A 27,630-nucleotide genomic window follows, 5' to 3' on the forward strand; every position below is an offset into this window, starting at 1 on the left:
ATATGTTATTTGGAGGTTGTCAGTGTAAAAGCTCTATTATAGATAGATAAAATAAAACTATCATAATACCCTTAAAACTAGTGCAAATATGATGAGCATATTTAAACTGGGAAAAACACAGCAAGGCATAAAAGAATGAGGAAAAACACTCAAAATCAGAAAAACTGTAATTAAAGTTAATTAATTAAATCAGGGCTTTCGCCTTTATTTATTGTCATACATTGTGGCAAAAATAGTATTTAGTCAGCCACCAATTGTGCAAGTTCTCCCACTTAAAAAGTTGAGAGGCCTGTAATTTTCATAAGAAAAAAAAAATCCAGAAAATATTTTTTGGGTTTAGGGCTTAAAATAAAATAAAATAAAATAAAATATTTAAGACCATCAATAGACCCTAAAAACTACTGTAAATATAATGCACATACTTAAAATGAGCTAAGAATGCAATAAGGCATGGAAAATGTCAAAAATAAAAAAAATCACACAACTTTGGAGGGAAGGATAGGCATAAAATAAAAAAAATAAAAAAATTGAGATCAGACCATCATTAGACCCTAAAAACTACTGTAATTATAGTGCACATACTTAAAACAGGCTAAGAATGCAGTAAGAGACAAAAAATGGCAAAAAAAAAAAAAAAATCATCCAACTTCGGAAATAAGACTATAGTAAGGCATAAAATCAAAATATTCAAAAAAATTAAAAAATTTGTTAAGACCATCATTAAACCATAAAAACTACTGTGAATATAATGTACATACCTAAAAAGGGCTAGAATACAGTAATGACAAAAAACTAAAAATTACTCAACTTTAGAGGTAATGTGTAAAATCAAAAAAATCAAGATAAGACCATCAATAGACCCTAAAAACTACTGTAAAATTAATGCACATACTTAAAACAGGCTAAGCATGCAGTAAGAGACAAAAAAGGCAAAAATCAAAAAATCACTCAATTTCAGAAGTAAGGTTATATATAGTAAGGCATAAAATAAAAAAAAAATTAAAAAATGAGTTAAGACCGTCATTAGACCCTAAAAACTACTGTAAATATAATGCACATACTTAAAACAGGCTGGGAATGCAGAAAGAGACCAAAAATGACAAAAATTCAAATTCGGAGGTAAGAAATCTAAAAATGAATAAATAAATAAATAAATTGAGATAAGACCATTAATAGACCCTAAAAAACTGTAAATATAATGAACATACGAGAAAAAAAAGGGGGCTAAGAATGCAGTAAGGCAATATCAAAAAATCACCCAACCTCAGAGGTAAGGCTATATATAGTAAGGCATAAAATAAAAAATATTCAAAAAATGTAAAATTGAGATAAGACCATCATTTAGACCCTAAAAACTACTGTATATAATGCACATGCCTAAAAAGGGCTAAGAATGCAGTAAGGGACAAAGAATGGCATAAATCAAAAATTAAATAATTAAAAAATTTTAGTTAAGACCATCATTTAGACCCTAAAAACTACTCTAAATATAATGTACATACTAAAAACAGGCTAAGAATGCTGTAAGAGACAAAAAATGGCAAAAATTAAAAAAAAAAATCCTCCAACTTCGGAGATAAGACTATAGTAAGGCATAAAATTTAAATGTTTTAAAAAAATGAAAAATGTAGTTAACTTTAGAGGAAAGGCATAAAATCAAAAAATCAAAAAAATCGAGATTAGACCATCAATAGACCCTAAAAAATTAAAATTAATGCACATACTTAAAACAGGCTAAGTATGCAGTAAGAGACAAAAAAATTTCAGAAGTAAGGCTATAGTAAGGCATAAAATAAAATGAGTTAAGACCGCCATTAGACCCTAGAAGCTACTGTAAATATAATGCACAAACTTAAAACAGGCTAGGAATGCAGAAAGAGACCAAAAATGGCAAAAATTCAAATTCGGAGGTAAGAAATTTTAAATATTTCTAAAAAATAAAAATAAATATATTGAAAAAAAAAAAAAAAAAATCACCCAACTTCAGAGGTAAGGCATAAAATTAAAAACATAAAAAATAATAATAATAATTGAGACCATTAATAGACCCTAACAAACTGTAAATATAATGAAAATACAAAAAAAGGGCTAAGAATTCAGTAAGACACATAGAATGGCAATAATCAAAAATTAAATAATTAAAAAAATGTAGTCAAGACCATCATTAGACCCTAAAAACTACTGTAAATATAATGTACATACTTAAAATGGGCAAAGAATGCAGAGAGAGAAAAAATGGCAAAAATTCACCCAACTTTGGAGAAATCAAAAAATTTCAAAAAATAAAGAATTTAGTTAAGACCACCATTTAGACCCTAGAAACTACTGTATATATAATGTACATACTTAAAACAGGCTAAGAATGCAGTAAGAGACAAAAAATGGCAAAAATCGTAAAATCACCCAACATCAGAGGTAAGGCTTTAGTAAGGCAAAAAATCCAAAAAACATTTTAAAAATTGAGATAAGACCATCATCAGACCCTAAAAACTTCTGTAAATATAAAGAACATAAAATGAGCTAAGAATGCAATAAGGCACGAAAAATGGCAAAAATCACCAAACATCAGAGGTAAGGCTAGTAAGACAAAATCAAAAATTAAAGCAATTAAAAAGTTGAATTAAGACCATCAATAGACCCTAAAACTACTGTTAATCTAATGCACATACTTAAAACAGGCTAAGAATGCAGTAAGAGACCAAAAATGACAAAAATCTAAAAATTCACCAAACTTCGGAGGTAAGGTATAAAAACGGGATGAATACCTTGATCAGTTTGGAGGCATTTGAAAAAAATTTCGCCCTTTTTTATGCTTAACTATAGCCTTACCTCTGTTTTGGGGCGTTTGAAATATATTTTCCCCCTTTTTGTTTGCTTTACTCAAGCCTAAACTAAAAAAAAATCCAAATTTTGAGCACACTTGAACTGGGGTCAAAATGCAGTAAGTTTTGAAAAAATTAAATAAATGTTAAAAATTTAAAAAAAAAAAAAAAAAGCTCCCAAAATCTGTGGTAAGATTTTTCATAGTTGGTCATCATTTATCATTTATCAGAATATAGACACTGTAATTGTTTCACCAAGAGGTTATATCATTAATTCTGTTGTAATCTCAGCATTATTATAACCAAAGCACTCTAACTACCTCTGGACAAGCATAGAATAGGTAGATCATAGTCACTGTGTATCAACGTCGTGTTTATGTTGCTTTGCTTGTGTTGTGGACTCACAACTCACTGTAGTCACTGATGCTTCATGGAAGTCAGTTTCACACTGGGATCCATCAGCTTTGATTCTTGTTGGCGGCTTCACTGGAAGCATGTGTGTGTGTGTGTGTGTGTGTGTCACTGCAGGGGTTAGAGATGAGCAGTAGTTCGAGGGAAACATACGCAGATCTATTTTTGGACAAGGAGTTATCAGATTGTTGCAGATGAGACAAAGACAGGATTCTTTTTTTATTTCATTAAAAGACACATTTGAAAACAAAACCCAAACAGTTCTAAAGTCAAATGCTTTTACTTTTAATGCAATTGAACTCACATAATAAGAAAAGATGAGATCTTTGGGTATTTATCGACTGTTGTTTATTGTTTTGTAGAACTGGTCATGCTATGCTAGTTCTTGGAGCTAAGCTTGATAATAACACAACAAGCTGGGGTTTTTTTTCTTCCTTGATTTAATTCAATTTCCTGTGCTTTGATACAAAGTTCTGCAAATGTTTCCAGCAATAGTCTTTCCATTTGTCCTTTAACACACAAACTGTTAGAGATAATGTAAAACATAGCCTGTTTTATTATCTTATCACATGTCAGAGAAGCTTTGAAGACTTTTCCAAACCCGGTAAATTTCTAAGAGGAGTCATTGTGGCTTCGTATGAACCATTTTAATGAGAATAAGAACAAAACTCTTTAAGTCTTTGCAAATAGATTAGAGATTTTATGTCATAAAGTCATGGACAAAAGTATTGGCACCCCTGGAATATTTTGTGCGGTCCTTTTTTAACATTTTTTGCAAAATAATGTACATTTTGGCTTTCTCCTTCTGCATTTTTGTGTTTTTTCAATGCACATAAAGGAAATAAACACATGTATACAAAAAACATTTAATTGCAATTATTTCTGGGAGAAATGGTGTAATTTCTGGAATAATACCAGAGGTGCCAATACTTTGATCCTTGACTGTAGAATAGATAATAGTTTGAATGAAAAAAGCACCTCAACTTATCTTTGGGGTTTTAAAGGTCGCTTCCTGTGTGATTTGTCTCTATCTACTAAACTTACCTCCTGAAAATGATGTGTAACATTTCCAACTTACAAATGCTGACAATTGAAAAGTCCAGAGTTCAGGTCAGGACAGCAGAGATTGTCAGTTTTTCATCTTTGAAAGTTTTCTGCCAACAGGAGAAAAGTATTTTCACCTGTGAGTTTCAAGATACTGTATTTGTAATTTAGTTTTAGAGCATGTGTCAAACTCAAGGCCTGTTTTATATGTTACAAATAAACAAAAGATGTGAACAAACTTTAAAAAAAGTTTTTTGGTAAATCCTTTATTAACATGTTGGTTTGTGAGCAAAAGTAACAAGTTTAAAATAAAGCACAGAAACATTTTTCTGGAGATTTTATTTGAATATTCAAAATGAAAAAAAAAAACACTTTACAGAATCCATTATTGACAAAAAGCAACAAACATTAGCTGTAAGAAGGCCCACGTTGCGTAGATAAAGAAGCAAAGCCGAGCGCTACACGGTAAAGAAGAGGGAGGAGTCTGAGGGGGAACATAGAGGAAGCTGGTCGTATTCCAGCGCTGTTTGTAACGTGGATTCTCACAGAGTCCATGGACTGGACCTGGATCCCACACTAGTCCAGCTCACACTGAGCGTGAGCTACTTAGGAAAGTACCGGCCCGTGTGTTCATGTCCGTTTGTATGCGCAACTCATTTCTTGCGGTAATCTTCTGTGTAGCCTCTGTGCTCCTCCTGCTCGGGGAACTGGTCTCCGTAGCGTCTGAGGATGTCCTGCAGACTGGGTACAGCCTGGGACAGCGGCGGGTAGGACATGCGGGGCTCCTCCTGGCCGCTCTGATACGGCTCAGCATCGTACGGATCCTGCTCCTGCTGCTCGCTCTCTGCTGCCCCCTGACTGTGGCCGTCCTCCACACGCTGCTTCTGCTCGGGGTGGGCGGGCTCGGGCTCGAAGCGGCGCAGGCGGCAGTCGCGGTCATACTCTGGGTCACAGTGTGGGTTGGACGGCTCCAAGACGCCGTTGCGAGTGCCGTCGGCGTTCAGGTGCGGTTCGTAGGCCTCGGCGGGGTACGGGATGCGGCGGTGGAGTCCAGTGCGCGGCTCGCTGGCTTTCACTGGGAAGCACTCTCTGTCGTAGCCAATGAAGCAGTCGTAGCCCTCCTTGGTTTTACCGGGTGGGCCCAGAGGGTGGCGCTCCTCCTGGGGCGGCTCCTGGTAGCTGGGGTTGGAGAAAGGATACTGGTGTCTGGGAGTGGGGGGCCCGCGACGCTGCATGGCGGCGGCGACCTCTCTAAGGGCAGAGAATGGGTCATTTGGGTTGGTGTCAGGGGCGGCCTCCATGCGTGGGGCGTAGGCGTCGCCGGCCTGAGCCTGGGCCATGTACTGACGGAGCACGGCGTACGGGTCCACAGCTGGAGGAGCAGCTGGAGCGCTCTGCTGACGGAACATTGCATAAGGATCGCTAACTCTGTTAGCATTTGCATTAGCGTAAGCATCTCTAAACATGGCATAGGGGTCGAAGCTTTGTTGAGCCGCAGGACGAGGGGGGGCTCGGATGGCGGCGGCCTCCTCTTTCTCATCACTCACGTAGGAGTCGGGGGGCGTGGCGAATCGCGTGGCAGTGAGAGGGTTACAGCCATCTTCAAAAAGCGGGTTGCAGGATCCTGGACCAGCGGGGGCGGGGGGGTTAGGGGCACGAGCAGCCTGGACACAAAAAACAAGAGCGGAAAAAATCAGTGACACATGAAAACATGAAAGTAAAAATGTAACGATTCAGAAAGGTTCATACGGAGAGGGAGGCGGCGTAGGCACACATCGGGTCCCTGAGGGGGTCACAGTTGGGGTACTGAAGGTAAAGCCCAGAGGGAGCTTTCTGGACCAGTTTGGGTTTGCAGCTTGGATCTTTGCTGGGGTCACAGCCCAGGTGAGCGTAAGCGGGGAGGGACCCAGCAGACGGCATGTGCCCGTAGGCAGCTCTCACATGGTACTGCAAACACTCCACATCATCAGATGCGCAGATACGCAGAAGCTCTGCCTTCTGCTCCTGAAAGACAAAAAAAGACAGAAACCATTTAATTATGGACATCTTTCACCAGCTGAACTGTTTGACTCTAAGGAAACAAACCTTGGACAGGAAAGACTTAGTTGACGGGGCGTAGTAGTAATATCCAGACTGAGGGTCCTTGGCAGGAGCAGCAGCGCGAGCATACAGAGGAGCTGGGCTCTTGGCTGGTGCTGGTGCTGGGGGCGGAGCAGCAGCCACTGGCAGCACCAGAGGCAGGTAGGGGCTTTTCCCCTGAACTAAGGCGGCGTACAAACAGTAGGTGTCCTTGGTGGGGTCACAGGTTTTAATGGGAGCAGGTTTTGGGGGCTCAGGCTTAGGTTTGGGTCGGGTGGTAGAAGAAGACACACAGTTGGGGTCGTCAGAATCAGCACAGGACTGGTAGACCTCCCCCAGGTGGCGCAAGTAGGCTTTGTAGGAGCGACGCCCCTCGGCACGGTTCTTGTTCTGAAGATAAGCCAAGTAGATACGATCCATCTCCTGGACCTGAGGGGGGGAGGGAGGGGTAGAATGGAGAAATGTTAGGACAGGACACAGCACGGAGACCTCAGCAGCAAACAGATGGAGGAGAAACGGAGACATTGACAACATTTAAAATGTAAGGGTTGATTTTCACAGGCGACACATGGGCCCTGTTGTAAATGTCAACATGTCATCAGATACCAGCTGGACCGTCAGACTCAAGTTAAAGATATGAAAAGTCGGAAACACCTCAGCATCCATGGAGGGTTCCTGGACATGTCTAGCAACCTAAGGCTTTACACTAAGGACAAGGAGGACGAGGACTAGTGAGGATCATAGCCAGGATCCAGGAGGACATCAAGAAGATGCTCCAAAGGAGATGCTGCAGGGACCCGCCCCTACATGGAGAAACAGGGCCTTACATAAAGGGACACACCTCTACTTGAAAGGACATGCTCCTACTTGAAGGGACACGCTTCTCCTTGAAGGGACACGCTACTACTTGAAGGGACACGCTACTACTTGAAGGGACACGCTCTCACTTGAAGGGACACGCTCTTACTTGAAGGGACACGCTCTTACTTGAAGGGACACGCTCTTACTTGAAGGGACACGCTCTCACTTGAAGGGACACGCTCTTACTTGAAGGGACACGCTCTCACTTGAAGGGACACGCTCTTACTTGAAGGGACACGCTCTTACTTGAAAGGACATGCCTCTACTTGGAGGAACACAGTGGACTTACGAGGTGTACAAAATTATGTATAAAGTCATGCAGACAAACACACTTGAGGGTAATAATTACATAAATTATAATACATAATCATTTTTCATCAAACTTTTGTTTAGCTTAGTCTAACATACAATTTCTATTCTAGATCTTGTGCTTATGTAAATTATGTATCTTCTCTGCTGTTCTGGTGTGATACTATTATCTCAGCTACAAACTGCTCCATATTTCATGTCTTTGGTAGAGAATCACTGGATTACAAGAAGGGCATGTGGATTACTTTTATAGTAATCTGAGGTCTGTTTTGGAAATCTAAATATAGTCATCTGAACATGATGGACATATTAAAATAAACCATTAAAAAAATTGTCTACTTTAGTTTAAGGTGACTGTGAAGAGCAGGTTGTGTGTTCTTTGTGTTGCTTGTTGTGTGCCACTCACTGCTTCCTGGTTGCCGTTGTCAGTGAAGTACTTGTACCAGCCCCAGAAGTCGGCGTGTTGCTTGTACCAGCTGATGTTCCTGCGGTTCCGGATCAGCCTCCTGTGCTCGGCTGCAGCCGTCACTCTCTGCTGAATGCCCTCCCCTGCTGAACGCAGGACCAGAGGAAAAAACCTCAGATGATCTCCAAGGGATTTCAAACTCACTTGTACTTTCAGTGACTTTTTAAAAGTTATTCATCCAAGGAGTGGAATCTGATTAAAGCCTCATATTCTCCACACATTACTTCCACATCATTTCAGACATTAGTCACAAGCCAATGTTGATGATATTTCATTTGGGTATTAATGCTAAATCTACTTCGGTAGATCAAACTTTATAAACACTTTGATGATTTTTTTCTTTAGCTTTGATGTGTGAAGGTTAAGGTTGTGTGTTTACCGTCTCCTTTGCTCTCCTGCATCACTGGTCCCGCCGACAACAACTCTGTAATAAACAAACACAAGACCAAAATGCCAGTCAAAACTTGCTGATTTGCTTTACAGCGTCTGAGCTTGACAATGATATGATCCATAAGTGATAACGTGACATTTAGCATCAAACGCTAACAGGCCCGTATCACTCATGGAAAGCAGGTGGAGGTAATTGGCTCCAACTGCAGTGCAGCCACTGCAGGCCTTTGGGAAATGCAGCAGGAGGTTTGAAGTTACAGGCTCACCTATAAAATCTACAAAGAGCCTTTGCATGTACACACACACACAAACACACGCATGCACACACACACATGGACTGTTTGACCCCTACTCAGCAAAGGAAACAGCAGATTCAGCTTAAACTGCCTCTCTTTCATCTCCACAGGGAAAAAGTGTTAATCCCTTACAGGAAGAGAGGAAGAGAGACGGAAAGGAGACAATGACAGCTTCAAACAGATCCAAGGGTAATAATTGGCTGCTACGTGGTGCAAATATCATTAATGAAAGCTTTTGATTGGACGACGGTTTGATGAAGGATGGAAGGGACGGTAGATGTTTCAATCTGCAAAAGTAAAGAGTTGTGAAGGTGACTCGAGGTGACGAGGAGGATGAAGATGTTGGAATCATACACGGAGTGTTCAATATTAGAAGAATTGGGGCTTTATTTATCGTCATATGTCTATACATACACAAAAGTTGTTCTCTGCATTTGACCCATCCCTTGGGTGGGCAGCCATGGTGTGTTGCCTGGAGTTGGGGGTTAGAGGACTTGCTTAGCATCCCACCGTGATGGCCAGGGTGACATTCAAACTGGTGACCCTCTTAACCACTAGGCCACCACATAATATATAAATACTTTAAGTGCCATAAAACACAGTAACTACAAAATATATTTTGGTCAATTTGTTGGTCTTTTAAAAATACAAATTTTTTTTGGCACTCAAGTCATGTGACTTGGTTCTTTTTCTGTTGAGCAATTCTTCTTCACAATGTAAATGGTGAAGCGACACTGCACCCAGCAGGTCATGTATGGTACTGCAGCAAAAATTAAGCAAAAAAAATGTATCATGAATTTTCAACATTAATCTAAGGGCGGAGCTGCTTTCTTCTTGTAAATAGGAAGGTTACATTTTATTTTTTTAACAACAGTTTTACTGCATTTTGGACTAAATGCTGGGATTAATTGGATTTTGAGACCACTTTTGATGAAATATATGGATTCAGTCAGACATGGCATACCTTTAAAGGTGAGTAGTGCTGGCTTGTTTATACCGCCATTTTGTTTCTCTCCAAGTTTGACAAAATATTTGAGCGTATTTGTTGTGATGGTCATGTCCCAGAATGGTTTATATGGTTAAAAACAGAAGATTGTAAGCTTCCAAAAGCTAGATGATACTTGTGATATGCTGCTGTATTTGAGAAGCATTTCATCTCTTAAGAGCGTGAATGAATGAGAACATGCATGTTGACCCGTATTCAGGACGGTGCACATCCCAACGCAAATTTTTGTAGTCACCATTATCAATTATGTTACTAATTATTTTTGCATTATTGTATTGTATTATTATTTACATATTGTGGTTGGTGCGAATCTCAAGATGGTCTAATTGACAAAAATCTGAAACTCTGCTTATGGTTGGAGGTTGTGCTAAATCATGTGTCAAACTCAAGGCCCAGGGGCCAAATTCGACCCTTCAGAGTTTTCAACCCGGCCCTCAGAATTATTTCTGCACAGACTTTTATTAGTAAATATTAAAAGGAAAGCATTTAAAAATCAGTAAAATGTTTTAGTTTTTCATTCTGTATCTTCTTTAATAAATAAAAATAAAATAAACTAAAAGTTTATTCACTTTTCGGTAACACTTTAGTTTAGGGAACACCTATTAACCATTAATGAGCTGCTTATTAGCATGCATATTTGTAACATATCATAGTCATTATTAAGTACTTATTAATGCCTTATTCTGCATGGCCTTAATATACAACCAGTAAACCATTAACTAAGAGTTTTCCCTCAATAACCTCAGAATTATTACTTATTGGTATTAAGTAAGGAAGTTGTTGTATATGAATTACAATCTTAACATGCTATGGTTAGGATTAGGGTTAGGTTTAAGGTTAACCCAAACCCTAATCCTAATCCTAATCCTAACCCTCTTTGGACTGTGAGATAGCCATTAAGTGTATAATAAGGCATTAATAAGTACTTAATAATTACAAATTAAGAGCCAATATGTTAATAAACAACTAATTAATGGTTCATACAAGTTTCCTAAACTAAAGTGTTTTTCCAATCCAGCCTATTTGGAAATGAACAAAACAATGAACAAAACACTGTTTTGACAGCCCTGAAATCAAACATTCAGGAAAGTAAACTAACTAAAGATCTGAAACCAACCCACTGACATTAAATATTTTGTGTCAAACCTGAGGCCTGTGTCCCCAATCCAGCCCACCAAAAAAATTCTAAGGAAGATTTAGCTTGAACTGAAAATAGGGACTATAACTAGTCGTTACTTATAATCATTTATACATCAAAGTGTTCAAATTATGGCACAAAATTGTTAATAATTCCTCATTTTTTCTTAACAAATGCTTGGATTCCTCTGGTTCGGCCCACTTGAGATGGACCTGGTTCAAATGTGGCCCTTGAACTAAGATGTGTGCTAAATGCCGAGACCTGGTGTTGCCGCTGGACGTTTTTCCACTGTTTTACGAGCCTGTAAAAAAACAACTGGAAGCACATCTGGAAGTAGCTGAGCTTCAGGAGGAGGTGATGCTGACAGCTACTAATTTTTTTTACTGGACTTGAACCGATGAAAGGAAACCCTCCTCCTGCTGTCAAACTGTTTTCCTGCGAGGGGCGGGGCCTTGCTGCTTCATAAATGTGTCAAAGTAGAAACAGGTGGAGGGGCATTAATCTGCTGTGCTGTTGAAACTGATGATTTACCAGATCATAATTAACGTGAAGAACTGCTGACGATGTGGACTGAAGTTCCTGAACTGGTTAAAGGCAGAACCAGAAATAACCAACCTCTACCAAACCCTAGACCAGGGGTGTCAAACTCATTTTAGTTGAGGGGCCGTTTCATTTAAAGTGGGCCACAGATTTTATGCAGGAAAACGAGTAATTTCAACATTTTTGTGCCCTAGTTTACACTTCTACGTATACATAAAATATTAAATATGTAGGAAAACCAACAATATCCAAGCAATAAGACAGATATCAGTCACAACAGGGTCTTTGCTTTAAATTTCCTCAACTTTGTGACTAATTTCTATTTAATTAAGGGAAATATTAAGTAATAACTTGAGGAAAATTGAAGGACTTTATGAGAATTTTGAGTTTTTCAACAGTTTAAAAATGACTACAATCACCGGGAAAACAGTGAGCACTTACAAATATTGCTAAGTTTCATTCACACAACAATTCATGTTTTCTATGTCATTTTGACTTTCTCCGAAGGGCTGGATTGGATGCACCAAAGGGCCAGATTTGGCCCCCGGGCCATGAGTTTGACACATCTACCTTAGAAGACTGGTAGAAACCAAGTCAGATGCATTAAAATTAAGTGTTTATCTTAAGTAATCCAAAAAGTTGGGAGATTTTAGCAGTTTATTGTTTTAAATAAGTAAAATCAGGGTTAGGATTTACACCACAGAAGAAGAGCCGTCGTCGTCAATTCACGTTTGAGTGTTTATCATTTTCTTATCACATTATAACAGTTATTTTGCAATTCTCCTAGAGTTACAAAGAAAGTGAAAATAATATCATTACATAAGGAGAGATATTTAACATTGTTTTTCATGTTTAATTGATTTATTTTAAAGGTGCAAAGTGCTACTCTTTATTCTTCTGCTGCTGCAGAAACCAATAAAAGTCCATCTTATTTTATCTCATCTCAAACTGAACCATATGACTGCAGTAACTCTCCAACCTCACACTATTAAGAACCGTGAGGTTTTTAATTCTCCTAATGACAGCAAAACACAAGCATTACTGACGTGTTGCTTTTAATAAGAAGTTCTGCTCTTTAACAGAAGTCAGCATCTTTTTACAGTTTATATTTACTGCAGGGCATCAGTGTGGTTAAGTCATTTCCTTTATGACGTTATTAGTTGCAGTAGCCGGATGAATTAAACTCAAATAAAGATCTTGTGGGTGGTCGAATGTGTCGACCAATAGAAACACTTTCTGATTACAGCTTTGTGAAATGAACTAAAATCTGACTTTTTTTTTGAGGTCACGAACCAGACTTTACAAACTCTGTCTTCTTATATCTGTAGTTTTCAGAGGTGAAAGTAATGGATTACAAATACTCAATTTCTGTAATTGAGTTGCTTTTATTGGGTACTTGGGTTCTTTTTTGAGTATATTTCAGTCATTTTATACTTGTACTTAAGCACATTTTCAAAGAAGTAAAGTAATTCATTACATTCATACACCCAACCATTACGGAGTGAATTATTATTTTTTTGTTTTAAAATGATCAACAAATAGCCTCATGTTTCTGACATATGTGCATTTAAACGAAGGAAAACAATGAATTAAATTATACAGTTTATATAATGTTTACATATTAATATAACAAATTAAGTTCCAATTGTGGTAGATTGCGTTTCATCCTTTTTAAGTTTCTACATGAGATGTTTACTGTATGCAAGGGAACGTACCAAGATTTATGACCAACAATAAATGTGGGTGTGAACGTAACTACTATAGTAACGTTTACTATGAGCACTATTTGATTGAGCTACTTTTTACTTGGAATTAAGTATTTCATGTACAGCATGACTTACTTGTACTTGTGTACAATTTCAATCAAGTAGCAGTACTTATACATGAGTAGAATATATCAGTGTTCTTTACACCTCTGGTAGTTTTAAACCGCTGCAGTTTATGGAGTTTATTCTCAAAAATATAATCAAAGACTTTTATTTTACCTCAATAATGAAAAAGACGAAGAAAGAGAATCTACACAGTTACATCTTATATAGATGCTGATATTAACTCTCCTATTATAAACACATTTTACCCATGGGGTCATTCTGACCCCATGAGATATTTGCCTCCAGGAAAATTATTTTCAGAAATTTGTTGACTGATTTTTTGTGTGTCAGACACTTTGTTTATTTGTTGAATCCATAAATAAGCCCTTGATAACAAAACCTTGACCTGTTCTCTAGCGCCACCATCAGGACACAGTTTTCAAATAGAATGAATTTATCTTGAATAGTTTTCATCCAAATCGTCTCATATTTACTGATGGGTCACACACAGACAGACTAGTTTTCCACAGCTAAAACTGCTTGGGGTCAAACTGACCCCTGAGGAACACAAATGCGTGCAACGTGTTTTCAGCACGTTGCAAAAAATAACATGGACATTTCATGGAAAAGTCATGAAGTATGAAGCAAAAAAACATAAAATCAGCTTTAATTTTTTGAGTGATAAACATTGAATGGGGTCAAATTGACCCCAAGGATAACAGGAGGGTTATTTCAGCCTGTGTGGACTCACCAGGCAGCAGCAGCATCACAGCCAGCAGGACGGCCATCATCACACCTAAGAAGCTCCTACGTTCAGCCATGGCTGGACTTTGTGTCCTGTGGATTAAAAAATGCAGAATTAACTAGAAACCACACTCAGAAACATCTTTAATAAAACATTCTATTTAATAAGTTGCTAATTTTAATGTAAAACAGTTTGAAATTGACCATCTAATATTGATCTCACCTGTGCTTGGTTTAAAAGTCGCCAAGTCTCTGAAGAAGAGGACTCCTCAACGCTGTGATGACTCCAGCCGGTGTGTGTCTGTGTGTGTTTGGAACTGCCCTGACTCTGGGATCTCACCAGGTTTTTAAACGGGGGCCACATCTCACACACATGCATCAGAGGAACCACCGGGGGATCCAGGGCCAGACCAGCCAGAGGCTCCATTGGCTGAAGGCCTCAGCCAATCAGAGGCCCCGTAATTAAAGACAGCAGAGGAGGTGATGATGGAGATGTGGAAAACAACACTTTAGAAAGTTGATTTGGTTTTAAATGTAAAGATTCTTATGGGACAAAATTAACCTTATAACGAATGTTTAATGGGTGGTGATGGTGTGACTACAGGAAACAAACAGAGTGAAGACAGGAGGACGACGTAAGGAAGGCCAGTGAGGTGCCACATAAGCAGTTCTTTAACCTGAGTGAGGGCCACAGACACATGTGAGGGCCACAGACACATGTGAGGGCCACAGACACCGTGAGGGCCACAGACACAGTGAGGGCCACAGACACATGTGAGGGCCACAGACACACAATGCAAAACCAGCTGCTTTTCACATGAGGAATTTGATAATCTACAGTTTCCCCCTCAGGTTGACTGTGTTCAAACATGCCAGCCTCCCCACACCCACACACACACACACACTAGAAAGCTTCACGTTTAAAACTTATCTCCACATCTTACCGTTAATAGACTTTACTACTGTGCACAGTTGCCACATTCAATATAATTTAAATCACATTATTGTTTATTTTGGATAAATTTTGTTAACATTCTACAAATCCAAGGAGATTAAAGAAGTCGTTAAATGTTGGAGGATCATTGTGAGCTAAAAAGAATTAAACATTTACAGTAAATACAATGATTTACTGAGTGCAGTGACTTCTTTATCTCAGGATTGTTCATCGCTGATAGCATTTCAAATTTCAAATTATTTCCCCAAAGCAAGTGTGTCAAACTCAAGGTCCGGGGGCCAAATCCAGTCCTTTAGAGCAGGGGTTCTCAACCTTGGGGTTAGGGTTAGGACCCCATTTTGCGTCGCGAGACGCTGGGAGGGGGTCGCCAGATGCCTTCAAGAAACTAAGAATATTTTCTGCGACAACACCAAACTCGCCATATTTTAAACTATTCTCATCACTTTTTCTTCCCATATTTTTGCTCCTTTTAATGTAATTTTGCTACATTACTCCCATTTCTGACACTTCTACATCACATTTCAATACCTTTTCTGCACATTCTTTTCACCTTCAAGACATTTACAGCACTTATAAACCCTTTCCACCACTTTTCCACCTCATTATTGTCACTTTTAACTTCTTTTCACCATATTTCATGCATAATTTGTACAATTTATCCAGATTCACTATTTGTCATGTTCATTATTTGCCAGTTTAAACTAATTGTTCCAATATTGACACTTTGAACCCTTTTTACCACTTTTTCTCTCTGTTTTTGTCCACTGTTTTAACCAATTTCTGTGGTTTAGTGGATATTATACAGATGAATAAATAAATGTGGTTATCACAGATTCATAGAACAATGGACCATCATTTTGCTGACTTTATGGATGAACCCCAAAAATCTCTCCCCTTTATTCTCCCTTATAGATGACCCTGTCTCCACCTGTTCTTCAATGTTCATGGCACATTAGACGTGAAACAACAAAGGAATGCAGAGTTTCTAAGGAGGTTTGAAGCATGCATCTTCCTGCAGAGAAGTCTCACGGGATGAGATCTGAGAACCTTCAATGGAAACACCTTCAGGAATATCACTTTGATTTTGAGAAAAACTGTAACGAAAACACAGCTAATTATTAGCCAAATAAGTTGGTAAATCTCAGCATATCATACATCGCTAATGGAGACGAAATTGTTGATTTAACAGTTGTTTTTTAAGTTTTAAAAGGACTAAAACATAAACCTGTATAATGTGTAGTTTGTGTTTGACTCCTGGTCCTCGGGTGCAGAGCCTTTGAACCTCAGTAGATCCAGACGTATGAGGCAGTGTTAGTGTGGGGGCCCTTTGTGTGTGCGCGCTGATCCAGCAGCTAAACCTGTAAATCCAATGAGAAAGCTTCCCAGAACCAGGGCGAGCTATAAAAGCAGCAGATTAGCGTCCGCGGTCACGGTAAACAACCACATGTGGATGCAATTTCTTTTTTTCAAACACCTTTGTGTGTTTGGCTCTCCATGCATCCAGTCTGAATGTAAATGTGAGGTATGGATGGATGAAAGAAAGAATGAAAACTGAAGCTTTCTGAGTGTCTGCAGAGAATACAGAGGTGGATTAAAGCAGTGCTTCTCAAATGGGGGTACGCGGTGGCACTACAGGGGGTATTTAAAAACTACGAATAGCATTATGCATTTTTGTTTAAAATGATAATAATACTAAATATTACCAGCAACTCATAAAACAACAACAAAAACACACAAATTAAGAAAAAAATATATTGAATAAAAATAACGGACTAACAACAACAAAATAATCTTGATTAGAACATGAATTGAAAATACAAAAATCAGTGTTGGTTACACACCAGGAGTGAGTGACAGGAAATGATAAAAACTGTATAAATAAATCTATTCATTAGGCACTAAATACTGTTTCATTCACTTCTTTACAAAGTTTGATTCTTTAAATTGTGTGTTATCATCAATCATTCCATCATTATGATCTATGGTTGTTTTTTCACAGAATTCTGAGCTAAATGTGGTAGTCGGACATAAGGGGGGACTAGGATTCCACAGTATGAGAACCAGTGTATTAAAGCAAAGCTGGATGTGCACAAGGAGGAACAAACGTATGGTTTCTCTCTGAATGTAGCTGTTGATGATACTTTACACTTCACATTAGTCCTCCTCTGCTCCTCTAAACCCCGCCCCCGTCCTGTCCCGGCCCAACGCTCGGTGTTCATGTTTAAAACTGTAACTCGTGTGTAATTACATTTGCTAACAGGTGTTCCTCGACGCTCGCAAACCTGCAATCCAGCTGCGAGCAGATCGGAACACGACGTCGCACAAACATACTCATAATTTTCTCCAAAGCTGGAATGTGAGGGATCCTCAGAATTCATTCACACCTGGTTTTCACTCATGGTTTTAGTCCCAACAAAGAGGCTTTATTTCTCTTTGGAGATGAGACACTTTACAAGGAGAAAAGAGGAGAATTAAAGCAAAAAGTCAGAACAAAGTCCATTTTTTTCCCACTTCAATGATGAAGAGAGAACATCGTCATCGTCACTGAAGGTCATCGTCGTCAAACAGATCCTCAAAGTCTGAGAGGAAACATAGAGAAAAACATCATCCTTAGAATAAAATCATCTGATCTGTGAGAATAAAACAACATCCACTGAAAAACTGTTGGTTCTAATTTACACATAGACATTAATCTAAAACCACCAACACACACACCAAAATGAGTGGTGGGACTCAATTAAAATAATTACTGGTAATCTAATTACTCAACAGACTTTGTAATTAATTAATCTAAATTAATGTCCTAATAATAATTGAAATGAGAAGCAACGTTTTCCAGTTTAAATGTATGTTGGTATATGACTGAATCACTGAAAACAATAAATGAGCTTTAACAACTAAATAGTGTTTATTATTTCCATCAATGAGTGCTAGAGGTGTGAACAAAAAAATCCATTTCACAACTTATAGCAATTTTTTGGGTGCAGATTTTAAATCGATTTTTTATTACATCATGTTTTTTTTTTAACTCGGAATTAGTTATTCGGAGTGTTCTGCGTCGTGTTTACAGGGAAATAGTAATTTCTGAACTGAGGTTTACATGGAAAACCGGTTTATTCGGCTTTATTTAATTCTGCTTTAGGTCTGGGGGTTGGGAGGGCTCTGACTGGACAGGGGGAGAACGTGATGTATTACGTCTATCAGGGAAAATACACAACAAACCTTTTATTCTCGGCTGTAACACAGAACACCACACATGAGAACTGTTTTCACTTTTAATAGGCCGGGCTACCAGACTCAAAACGCCACTCACTTTGTTCTTGTTCTTCTTGTTGTGTACACTAGTTAAAATCACTACTACTCTGTTATTCGTGAACGGATCAGGCTGAATTTTGGTAGGTATAATCTATGGATGTGTACGCATCGACGTTCGGAGCCTGATTTTAGGGGGTAACAATAGAGAAAAAAAACGAAAGTCGATTTCTCATTTATTTTGCCAGTTAAATATTACGATGGTTGGTGGTACCGACACATACCAATATCAAATGACTACTCCTCCATTAATGCTCGTTGAATCGGCTGTAATTTGACATGGATTTTCTATGAGCGGATGTCAAGAGCCTGTCGGAGACCTTTTCCAGTAATTTCTAAATGTATCGAAACATAATCGTGTAATATATTTTCAAAGGCAATTCACCGTAGATTACGATTTTACGTTGCACATTTTCACTTGTTTTACTCGGTGGATCCGAGTCATTTCACTGAATTCTTGGGAAGGTGGTAAGTGTTATTTGGCGCAGAAACATTTGGTGGGCCCGGCCTTGGTTCATCAGAACTTGTTTAGATTGTAGTTTTGAAGCAGCAGCTCGACAATAACATGGTTCAGTTTGTACCGCGGAGCAAAAGGAGATAGGAAATAATCACTAAATAATAATAATAATCAGTAAAAAGCCAGTAAAACAATCACCAGGAATAAATAGTTGCTCCCTGGTAAAGACAGTAGCTCTAACAACTGGAACATTGATAAACTTGGTGTTATTACAGTGTGTACATGCAGTACGGGGACGAATTTACTCCACCTCCGGGTCCTAGTGCCAGCCGTCCGGTGAAGCCTGTTCTGTTTACCGCGTTTACCGAGGTCTGTGTGTGTTTATTAAGTCTGTGAGTGTCCGTGTGAAAATCTGCATGATTATGCTTCTGTCCATCCACTCTTTTCATTATATCCATGTATTCTTATGCTCTTAAAAATAAATAGTCTCGGCTCTAGTCCGGACGGCCATCTTGGATTATGTCGTCATCGAGGTAAATCGCGCATGCGCAGAACGTCCCGAATTACATTAAAGCGGAATTATGTAAGTTAAGGTTTTACAAGAAAGAGGAATTATCTAATTCGGAATTAAATTCGGAATAAACCTGCCACCTAATTCAGATATAAGTTTAATTCGGAATTAAATTAGCATTAGGAATTAAGTGTTTACATGGTCAGTTTCAGGAGGAATTAAGTTTTATTCTGCTTTATAAAGCTCCCATGTAAATGTGGCAACTGTCTGCACTACGACCGTAGTCCCTGCTAGCTTCTACATGTTTAGCATAGAGGTGCTAACTGCTACATGTTTAGCATAAAGGTGCTAGCTGCTACATGTTAGAATTGAGGTGCTAGTTGCTATATGTTAACGTTGAGGTGCTAGCTGCTACATGTTTAGCATTGAGGTGTTAGCTGCTACATGCTGAGCATTAAGGTGCTAGCTGCTACATGTTAGCATTGAGGTGCTAGTTGCTATATGCTAGCATTGATGTGTTAGCTGCTACATGTTAGCATTGACGCTCAAGCTGCTACATGATTAGCATTAAGGAGCTAGCTGTTACATGTTTAGCATTGAGGTGATAGCTGCTACATGTTTAGCATTGAGGTGATAGCAGCTACATGTTTAGCATGGAGGTGATAGCAGCTACATGTTTAACAAGGAGGTGATAGCAGCTACATGTTTAGCATTGAGGCGTTAGCTGCTACATGTTTAGCATTGAGGTGATAGCAGCTACATGTTTAACAAGGAGGTGATAGCAGCTACATGTTTAGCATTGAGGCGTTAGCTGCTACATGTTAAGCAATGATCCACAAACTCTTTCTCTTACAATTTTCACACAACTGGGCTTTAGTTTCCCATCCAGTGTTTTTATTTAAACTAAAATTAACGCCCATGAAGCACAGCAACAACTTCTCCTCTGGTTCTCCTGTTTCTTGTGTTGTGCTCTGTGCATCAGTTTTATGGGTATACCGGGAACTAAAGAAATGAGAAAGGTTCCATGCTGTTTGGAGTGCGTTATTTTTCTGTAATTAATTAATCACAATTAACATGATAAAGTCCCAACCCTCTTCAAAATAAAAGCCTGTCGTGTCACTTTCTACAAATAAAACCCAGAAACTCATCAGTTCTGAATCGTTCTAAACAAACATGATGATGATGATGATGAAATCACTTCAGTCCAATCAATGAAGTGAATAATAATAATTAGCCCTTCAGGTCAGAGAGGGTTTGTTTGCTGCTCTGACAGGAAGTGGCCAACATGAAAGAGACGTATCCATCTTCCCTCTGAGGCTTTATTAGAAGTCTTTACGAGGCTCTTCTTCTCCTCGGACATTATTAACACGCCTCGACACCTAAAGCGTGGACGAGCTAACATGTGTGGACTGGTAATGGACTAAAGTCAGAAGCTGATTGTTGGAGGATGTGAGAGGTTTAGAGAGCTGTGGGTTTACAGTGCGCCACATCTGGAGCTTTAATGAGATAAAACAATGCAGCTCTGCTCAGTGGGAGGTATCCTCCACCAAAAAAACACTTTGTGAACGTTGGAATTTCACTGCATTTAAACACATGATGTTTGTACGTTTTTAGCTTCACCTCTGAGTGCTGACGCCGTTCGTTAGAGAAGCTAACGGTGACAGACTGAGTTATAAATAAGACGTCGCTCATCAGAGCTCACAGACAGGCAACCTGATGACCTTTGACCTAAGAGAAAAGAGTCAACCCTGACCTGTAAACATCTGCACACAGCTGGATGCTGTCTTACTTTTATCAGTTTATGGAGTTTGCATGTTCTCAAACACAATAAGTGAAGAAAGGATTAATGAGTCTTTAATACGTTTATAATAACTTAAGGGTGTAAGAAAAAAAATCGATTCAACCACATAGTGCAATATTTCACCACGCGATTATCGTATCGATCCAAAAAATAAGACTGTTAAAAATAAGGATTAGATGCACACACATTACAGTAGTAAAAAATAAAGTAAGATAAATGATACAAATATAATACAGATATATACAAGAATTAAGGCTGTGCGGTTACAGTGATGAATTGTAAAGTTTAATGTTCACAGGCAGGAATGTATTCCTGTGGCGTTCTGTGGAGCGCTGTGGTGAGATCAGCCTGGTGCTGAAGGTTCTAAAGGGGCTAAAGGTGCTGAAGGTGCTGCTGGGACTGACCAGCACATCATGGAGTGGGTGGGACTCACTGACTAAGATGGCCTTCACCTTGGACAGGCTCCTCCTCTCTGTCACCACTATCAGAGTCCAGTTTAATCCCCACAACATCACTGGCCTTGTGGATGAGTCTGTTGGCGTCTGTGACCCTCAGTCTGCTCCCTCAGCAAACAACAGCGTAGAAGATCACACTCACCACCACAGACTCAGCTGAGGTCCTTCTACAGATGTTGAAGGACCTCAGCTATCTCAGAAAATAGAGGCGGCTTTGGCCCTTCCTGTAGAGGGAGTCAGTGTTTCTCCCCCAGTCCAGTTTATTGTCAATCACTACTCCTGCGTACTCGTCAGGTGTACATACTGTGGTCTGCCAGTTAAGTAGTCCACAATCCAGGACACAATGGAGGAGTCCACCTGCATCTGTCAGCTTCTCACCCAGTAGAGCCGGATGGATGATGTTAAAAGCACTGGCTTGTCCAGGTGAGAATAGACATGGTTCAGCATGAAGGTGATGGCGTCCTCAACTCCAACCTTGGGTTGGTGGGCAAACTGTAACGGGTCCAGATGTGGTCTAATAAATGGTCGGAGCTGCACCAGGATAAGTCTTTCCAGGGTCTTCATGATGTGGGAGGTCAATGCAACCAGTCTGTAGTCCTTAGAGCCACTGAGATGTGGCGTCTTTGGAACAGGAACCAGTTAATCAAGTTACCTCTCATTATTATTATTATTATTATTATTATTATTATTATTATGAGTCAATTGCACTTTTTACCTTTTTCAGATACTTATAGCATCATCGTTTCCCCTTCATGATTATTAATCAAAGTGCTGCTATTTATGGAGCTGACGGAGAAAAATGTGGTTTTCTTTCAAACTCAGTGTATTTTATGGTTTTAAACATCTGCTGCAAGTCAGTGAGCATTAACTTATACAGAGCACACGTTATTAGTTTGGAAGAGGTTCAGTGTGTGTGTGTGTGTGTGTGTGTGTGTGTGTGTGTGTGTGTGTGTGTGTGTGTGTGTGTGTGTGTGTGTGTGTCTAAAGCAACTGAGTGGCGAGGCGTCCCACTGAGGTTGAGTCTCTGACAGCAGCTATAAACTCTTTTTACCGTTTCTCCCTCTATGATGGTTTTTTCTGGGTTGTTTTGCTGCTGAGCTCTAAGTTTTTAAGTTTTGTGCCACGAGTTTTTGCTGCAAGACGCAAAACAGATGATTTTGTGCCTTGGCCTCAGGCCCAGTTTGTTTTCGGCAACAGCAGGGGGACTTTAAAAGGTTAACGCAGGAAAACTAAGTTGAATAAACTGGAAAACAAACTGTACCTAATCTGCATTATTTTAGGATTGTCAGTTTAATGCATTAATTTGCAATTAATAAGATACAGGAAAAAATAAAACATGAAATAAAAACTAATGCCATTAATTGCTTCTTTTTTTGCACTCAAAAGAGTGCGGAACCTTTCTCATTGCACGCGTTCCTGGTATACCCATAATACTGATGCACCGGCTACAACGATAGAACCTGAGAAGAAGTCTTTGTGCTCCTTAATTTTAGTTAAAAAACAACACAACGGATGGAAAACTAAAGCCCTGTTGTGTGTAAATTGTGCAAGAAAGTGTTTGTGGATCAGGGGAGCTCTGCTAGCCTCCAGACTTCCAGCTAGCACCTCAATGCTAACTATGTAGCAGCTAGCACGGAAAGCGGTCCTTCGGACGTGGCCCATACAATCTACACTGGACACTCAGGGTTCAGAGCCAGACAAATGAACAAAGTCAGTGGATAAATGATTGTAGTGGACAGTCGACCGCTCTCAGTGGTTGAGGATGTGGGCGGAGCTACTACTACTACTACTATTAGAAGTGATTACTTGATGTTATTACAGTACTTTATTTTGTATTGAACAATGTTATTTTTTATGTTCTAATTTACAGCACTGTGATTGATGAGTCTGTTTTATTTATTATATATTATCTGAAGGAGAGAAAAAGCAACACATTTGGTGTTCATTAATTGTAATGGTCATAAAACTGTTCTTACTGTTTATGATATGCTAACTTATAGAACTATATATGGACCTGATGTTTGATTTCATTTGTATTTTCTACTATTTGTCAATATTTCCCTGATGGTCTAAATTAAAAGTGTCAGCAGCCCTTTATAGTCTCACATACAGAGGAATGGAAATGTGTTTAAAACAATAAATGACTTTATAAAAACACTTTGTTATACATCAATGTTTTGATCTGCCACAGTAATGGAATTTAATTGAAAATATCTCAAGTTGAGGGCGTTTCTCAGCAATTTTTAGGTGAGATTAAAAAAGAGATTAATTAGATTAATTAATCACAGAGCATAATTCATTAATCGCACAATATTTTTAATCTATAGACAGCACTAATTATTATGTACTTTTCCTATTTTTTAACTTACATTTTGATTGACAGTCTTAGAAGCAGCTATAGGATGTAGACACACTTTACATCCATCAGTGTTTTCAGTAAACACGTAGCTTTGAATGAACCAGTTTGTCACCATTAAGAGCGTCTCTCTCTGTGTGTGTGTGTGTGTGTGTGTGTGTGTGTGTGTGTGTGTGTGTGTGTGTGTGTGTGTGTGTGTGTGTGTGTGTGTGTGTGTGTGTTACAGAGACACTTGTGGGAGTCGTACAGGTTTAACAGCTCACACCTTTTAGTCACATTATGACATGCTCTGTGCTTTTCAACACATTCAGCTCCTATTTTTAGAACACTAAACACATGTGAGACATTGAGCTTTAAAACCGCTTAAGTTCAGAGTTGATTGAAGGGCTACGCTGACACATAAACTGTTTTCTAGCTGTTACTAACAAAAATAATACTTCGTATGGCTGAAGCATCACTTATATAAATAAGTGAAAACAAGAAATTCTCTCACCTCTTTGTGTACCATATGTTGTATGAATGACGTTTATTCACAAATGATTTGTGCTGTATGATTGACTTGTATGAGGAATTCCAATTTGAAGTTTTATTGTATCTGTTAGTAATCTTAAAATTATATTTAAAATGATTATTATTTTATTTTTTAACTGATATAATGTACATAACTTGTACTGTAGATATTGTTAAGCTAGCCTAGTACAAACATCTCTGTTTTTATAATTTAATGTATTTATATGCTGTCCTAATAAATGAATAAAAAATAAATAAATAGTAACAATAATATAAATAGCTCCTCCTTAACAAGCATTTTATTGAATTTTTAAACATTATTTTTTCTCTTATAGCTGTTAGTATAAATAATATAAAAAAGGAAGAAGGGTTGCTAATTTAATGTCATCCATGTGAAGGATAAAATCTTTGTTTTACCGTTAAAGAAATCCGAGTGTACTGCTTTCTCATTGGCTGCCAGGTCCATTAGCAAACCACTGCTGCCCCCTGCCTGTCAACAAACAGAACTACAGCTTAGAAACAGGATGAATTCACTGTGTAGAAACTACAAAAGGACCAACAAGAAGAGCATGAACCAGAGCCGTATAAAGAGTCCAAAATGTTTGACCGTCACGTGATTCATGTAAGACTGACTTTGTTCCTGGAAGTTATTGGTGGGCAATTCAAATCTATTGATTCCTAGTGACATAACTGGGTAATTTGTCGTCAATAACTGCATTGATTGACAATATTCATACAGCACACCGTCATATGCATGTGTATATACAATATATGTTTATGTAGTTCCATAAATAGTTCTTTTCCCTAACGTAAATTCTTACGTTAGAGAAAAGGTAAGTTAGCTGTAAACAGCTAACTTACCTGCTTTTTTGACGTAGTTAAGGCCAACATTCATTTGGTTAAAAAATGTGTTAATATGTACTATATACAGTATGTATTGCTTTGAATTTTCTTTTAGTTGTGAGTCATTTTGTCTGTTTATGTGGTATTTCCTTATTTTGATCTGTTTTTGAAGTTATTTTCAGTGTATTTGCTGTTATTTTGTTTGTTTTTGGAGTCATTTTCTGTGTATTTGGTATTTCCTTATTTTTCATGTGTTGTTAGAGTTATTCTCAATGTATTTGTTGTTCTTTTTGTGAGTTTTTGGAGACATTTTCTGTGTTTTTGTTGTTATTTTGTGATTTTTCTTTGAGTCAAGTTGTCTGTGTATTTAAGGGAGCTTAATAATTGATGTCATCATTTAGATTGTTCCATATTCTGACACCCTGAACTGAAACACACCATTCTTGTGTAACTGTTCTCAATTTTGTGTTTTTTTAATATTTGTATTCCTCACTATAGAAGCTAGCTTATCTGCTTTTTTGACGTAGTTAAGGCCAACATTAATTTGGTTAAAAATGTGTTAATATGTAGTGTATACAGTATGTATTGCTTTGAAAAAAGGCAGTAATTAAAAAAACACCACACGTTAATGTTTAGATACACTGATAATAATAATAATAATAATAATAATAATAATAATAATAATAATAATAATAATAATAATAATATCCAATATGATTATTTAAACGTCTCAAAGTTCACAAACTGTCTCATCTACTGTAGCTTCAATGCACTACAATAGTAAACTGATCACTTCTGGGACCAAATGTGAGGCTCCATGAGCCGCCATTGCTGTAAAATAAACAGTAACTCTCTTTCTATCTATACGGCTCTGATACGTACATTAGAGATAGGAGAACTAATCGATACATTCTGAAAATTAACAATTAAAATAAAAGCACACATTTACAACAATCGTTTATCTAAGTGGTAAATTACATGAAACACTAAATAAAAATGACAAACAATATTGTGAAAGCCCTGTTATGAGCTGCTGATTTATATATAAATGTATATATTTAATATATCAATAAATATATATAAAACACATAAAGATGTGCCTGGTACTTGAATAACTAAACTTCATTATTTATATTTTTTTGTCGATAAGGTTAAAGTATTTAAATCAAGTGTATCTTTCTTCTGCACCTTTGAGTTATGTCACATTCAGATGTAGCCATTGTTTATTTTAATTTAAAATCTTTAACTTAATCTTTAAATCCACGATCACGTTTAGGCCTGGGCAATACATCAAGATTCAAGATATATTAAGGTTTCTATTGTGTCGAGATATAAAATTACAATATTGTCTATATCAATATATATTTATTTTATAGCGTATTATGTATTAAAATAGTCATTTAAGGAGTCACTACTTATGCTACGTCTTAGAACAGCATGAAAAGCACAGTTAGATAGATTACTGTACTCACCTTCCCCTAAACAAGCCACACTGCAGAACTCACTCACACGTGCTGTCCCACAGTGTGGAATTTTGCATCAGCAAATTTAACCCAGAATTGTCTTTCTTGTTGATATCGCCCAGCTCTAACCACGTTACGTTTTTCTCTAAAGAAGCTTTATAATTGTATTTGCTTAGTTCCGTTTTTCATTCTGTTATTCTGATTTAATACAGGTTTTCTTCCCATTATAATGTTTACGTCTCTTAGTTGGTTTAATTTAAAAAAAAAAAAAAAAATAATCCTTTACTACTAAAGTAAAATGTCCTATTCCTCGGAAACAATGACTTTATCATTTTGAATCTAATTCTATATGCGTTAATTTTATCCGCATCAACCCGTTTGACATCGTTTCAGTGTTTGTTAGCATTAGCATTAGCATGTGTTATTGTGGACCTTACAAACCTCGTCCAGGTCCACATATGGTCCCGCTCCTTCAGGGAACATCTCATCCACTGCAGGCTTCATGGTGTACCACGATTAGACCGCTAACGTGTGGGATTTTAACCAGTTTATCCGCTAGCCGATGCTAATATTTGACATAAACAAAACGAGCTTGTGCGACAGTAATTTCTGACCGGCTTCTCCACAGGCCCCGCACTCAAAGGTTCCGCCCGCTGCATTTATTATTATTATTAATAATAATAATAATAATAATAATAATAATAATAATAATAATAATAATAATAATAATAATAATAATAATAATAATAATAATAATATTTTACTACGTCCTTTGTGGCGTTTGCATGTTCTCTCAGCGTTTGTGTGGGTTTTTCTTTGGCTGAATTAAACTTATTTTATTTTTAAGGACACATGAAGCCAAATATGATCTCAAGATGCTGTATTTGGACATTTAATATTTTGTTTTTATCCCTTTGTTCTAGTTTTTGCCCATATTTGACTTTACAAGAACTCTTTCCTGAACTATAAATAAAATCAGGACACTGGGCACAAACTACAATATTTTGTTTCTTGAACATTGAAAAAACAGTATAGGGAATTCTGGAGAAG

General features: G+C 37.9%; 2 protein-coding genes across 3 annotated transcripts; both read right to left on the reverse strand.

The window, feature by feature from the left end:
- Nucleotides 1-4,705: 4,705 nt before the first annotated feature.
- On the reverse strand, nucleotides 4,706-14,775 carry and1 (actinodin1). 2 transcript variants are annotated; one of them, XM_028434584.1, is made up of 7 exons: nucleotides 14,141-14,775; nucleotides 13,925-14,010; nucleotides 8,372-8,416; nucleotides 7,933-8,078; nucleotides 6,363-6,785; nucleotides 6,027-6,281; nucleotides 4,706-5,941 (listed from the first exon to the last, which is right to left on the reverse strand). In XM_028434584.1, the coding sequence occupies exons 2-7, from the start codon at nucleotides 13,992-13,994 to the stop codon at nucleotides 4,931-4,933; spliced, it is 1,950 nt and encodes a 649-aa protein (XP_028290385.1). In that variant the 5' UTR covers nucleotides 13,995-14,010; nucleotides 14,141-14,775; the 3' UTR covers nucleotides 4,706-4,930. The 2 variants fall into 2 exon arrangements, with proteins under 2 accessions (XP_028290385.1, XP_028290386.1); XM_028434585.1 differs by having other exon boundaries at nucleotides 7,933-8,075; nucleotides 13,925-14,775.
- A 2,492-nt stretch (nucleotides 14,776-17,267) lies between these two features.
- Nucleotides 17,268-27,200, reverse strand: cops9 (COP9 signalosome subunit 9). Its single transcript, XM_028434663.1, has 3 exons — nucleotides 27,022-27,200; nucleotides 24,692-24,764; nucleotides 17,268-17,451 (listed from the first exon to the last, which is right to left on the reverse strand). The coding sequence occupies exons 1-3, from the start codon at nucleotides 27,082-27,084 to the stop codon at nucleotides 17,414-17,416; spliced, it is 174 nt and encodes a 57-aa protein (XP_028290464.1). The 5' UTR covers nucleotides 27,085-27,200; the 3' UTR covers nucleotides 17,268-17,413.
- Between the last annotated feature and the right edge of the window lie 430 nt (nucleotides 27,201-27,630).

Source organism: Gouania willdenowi, chromosome 20, assembly GCF_900634775.1.
Source record: "Gouania willdenowi chromosome 20, fGouWil2.1, whole genome shotgun sequence".
Classification (NCBI taxonomy): Eukaryota; Metazoa; Chordata; class Actinopteri; order Blenniiformes; family Gobiesocidae; genus Gouania; species Gouania willdenowi.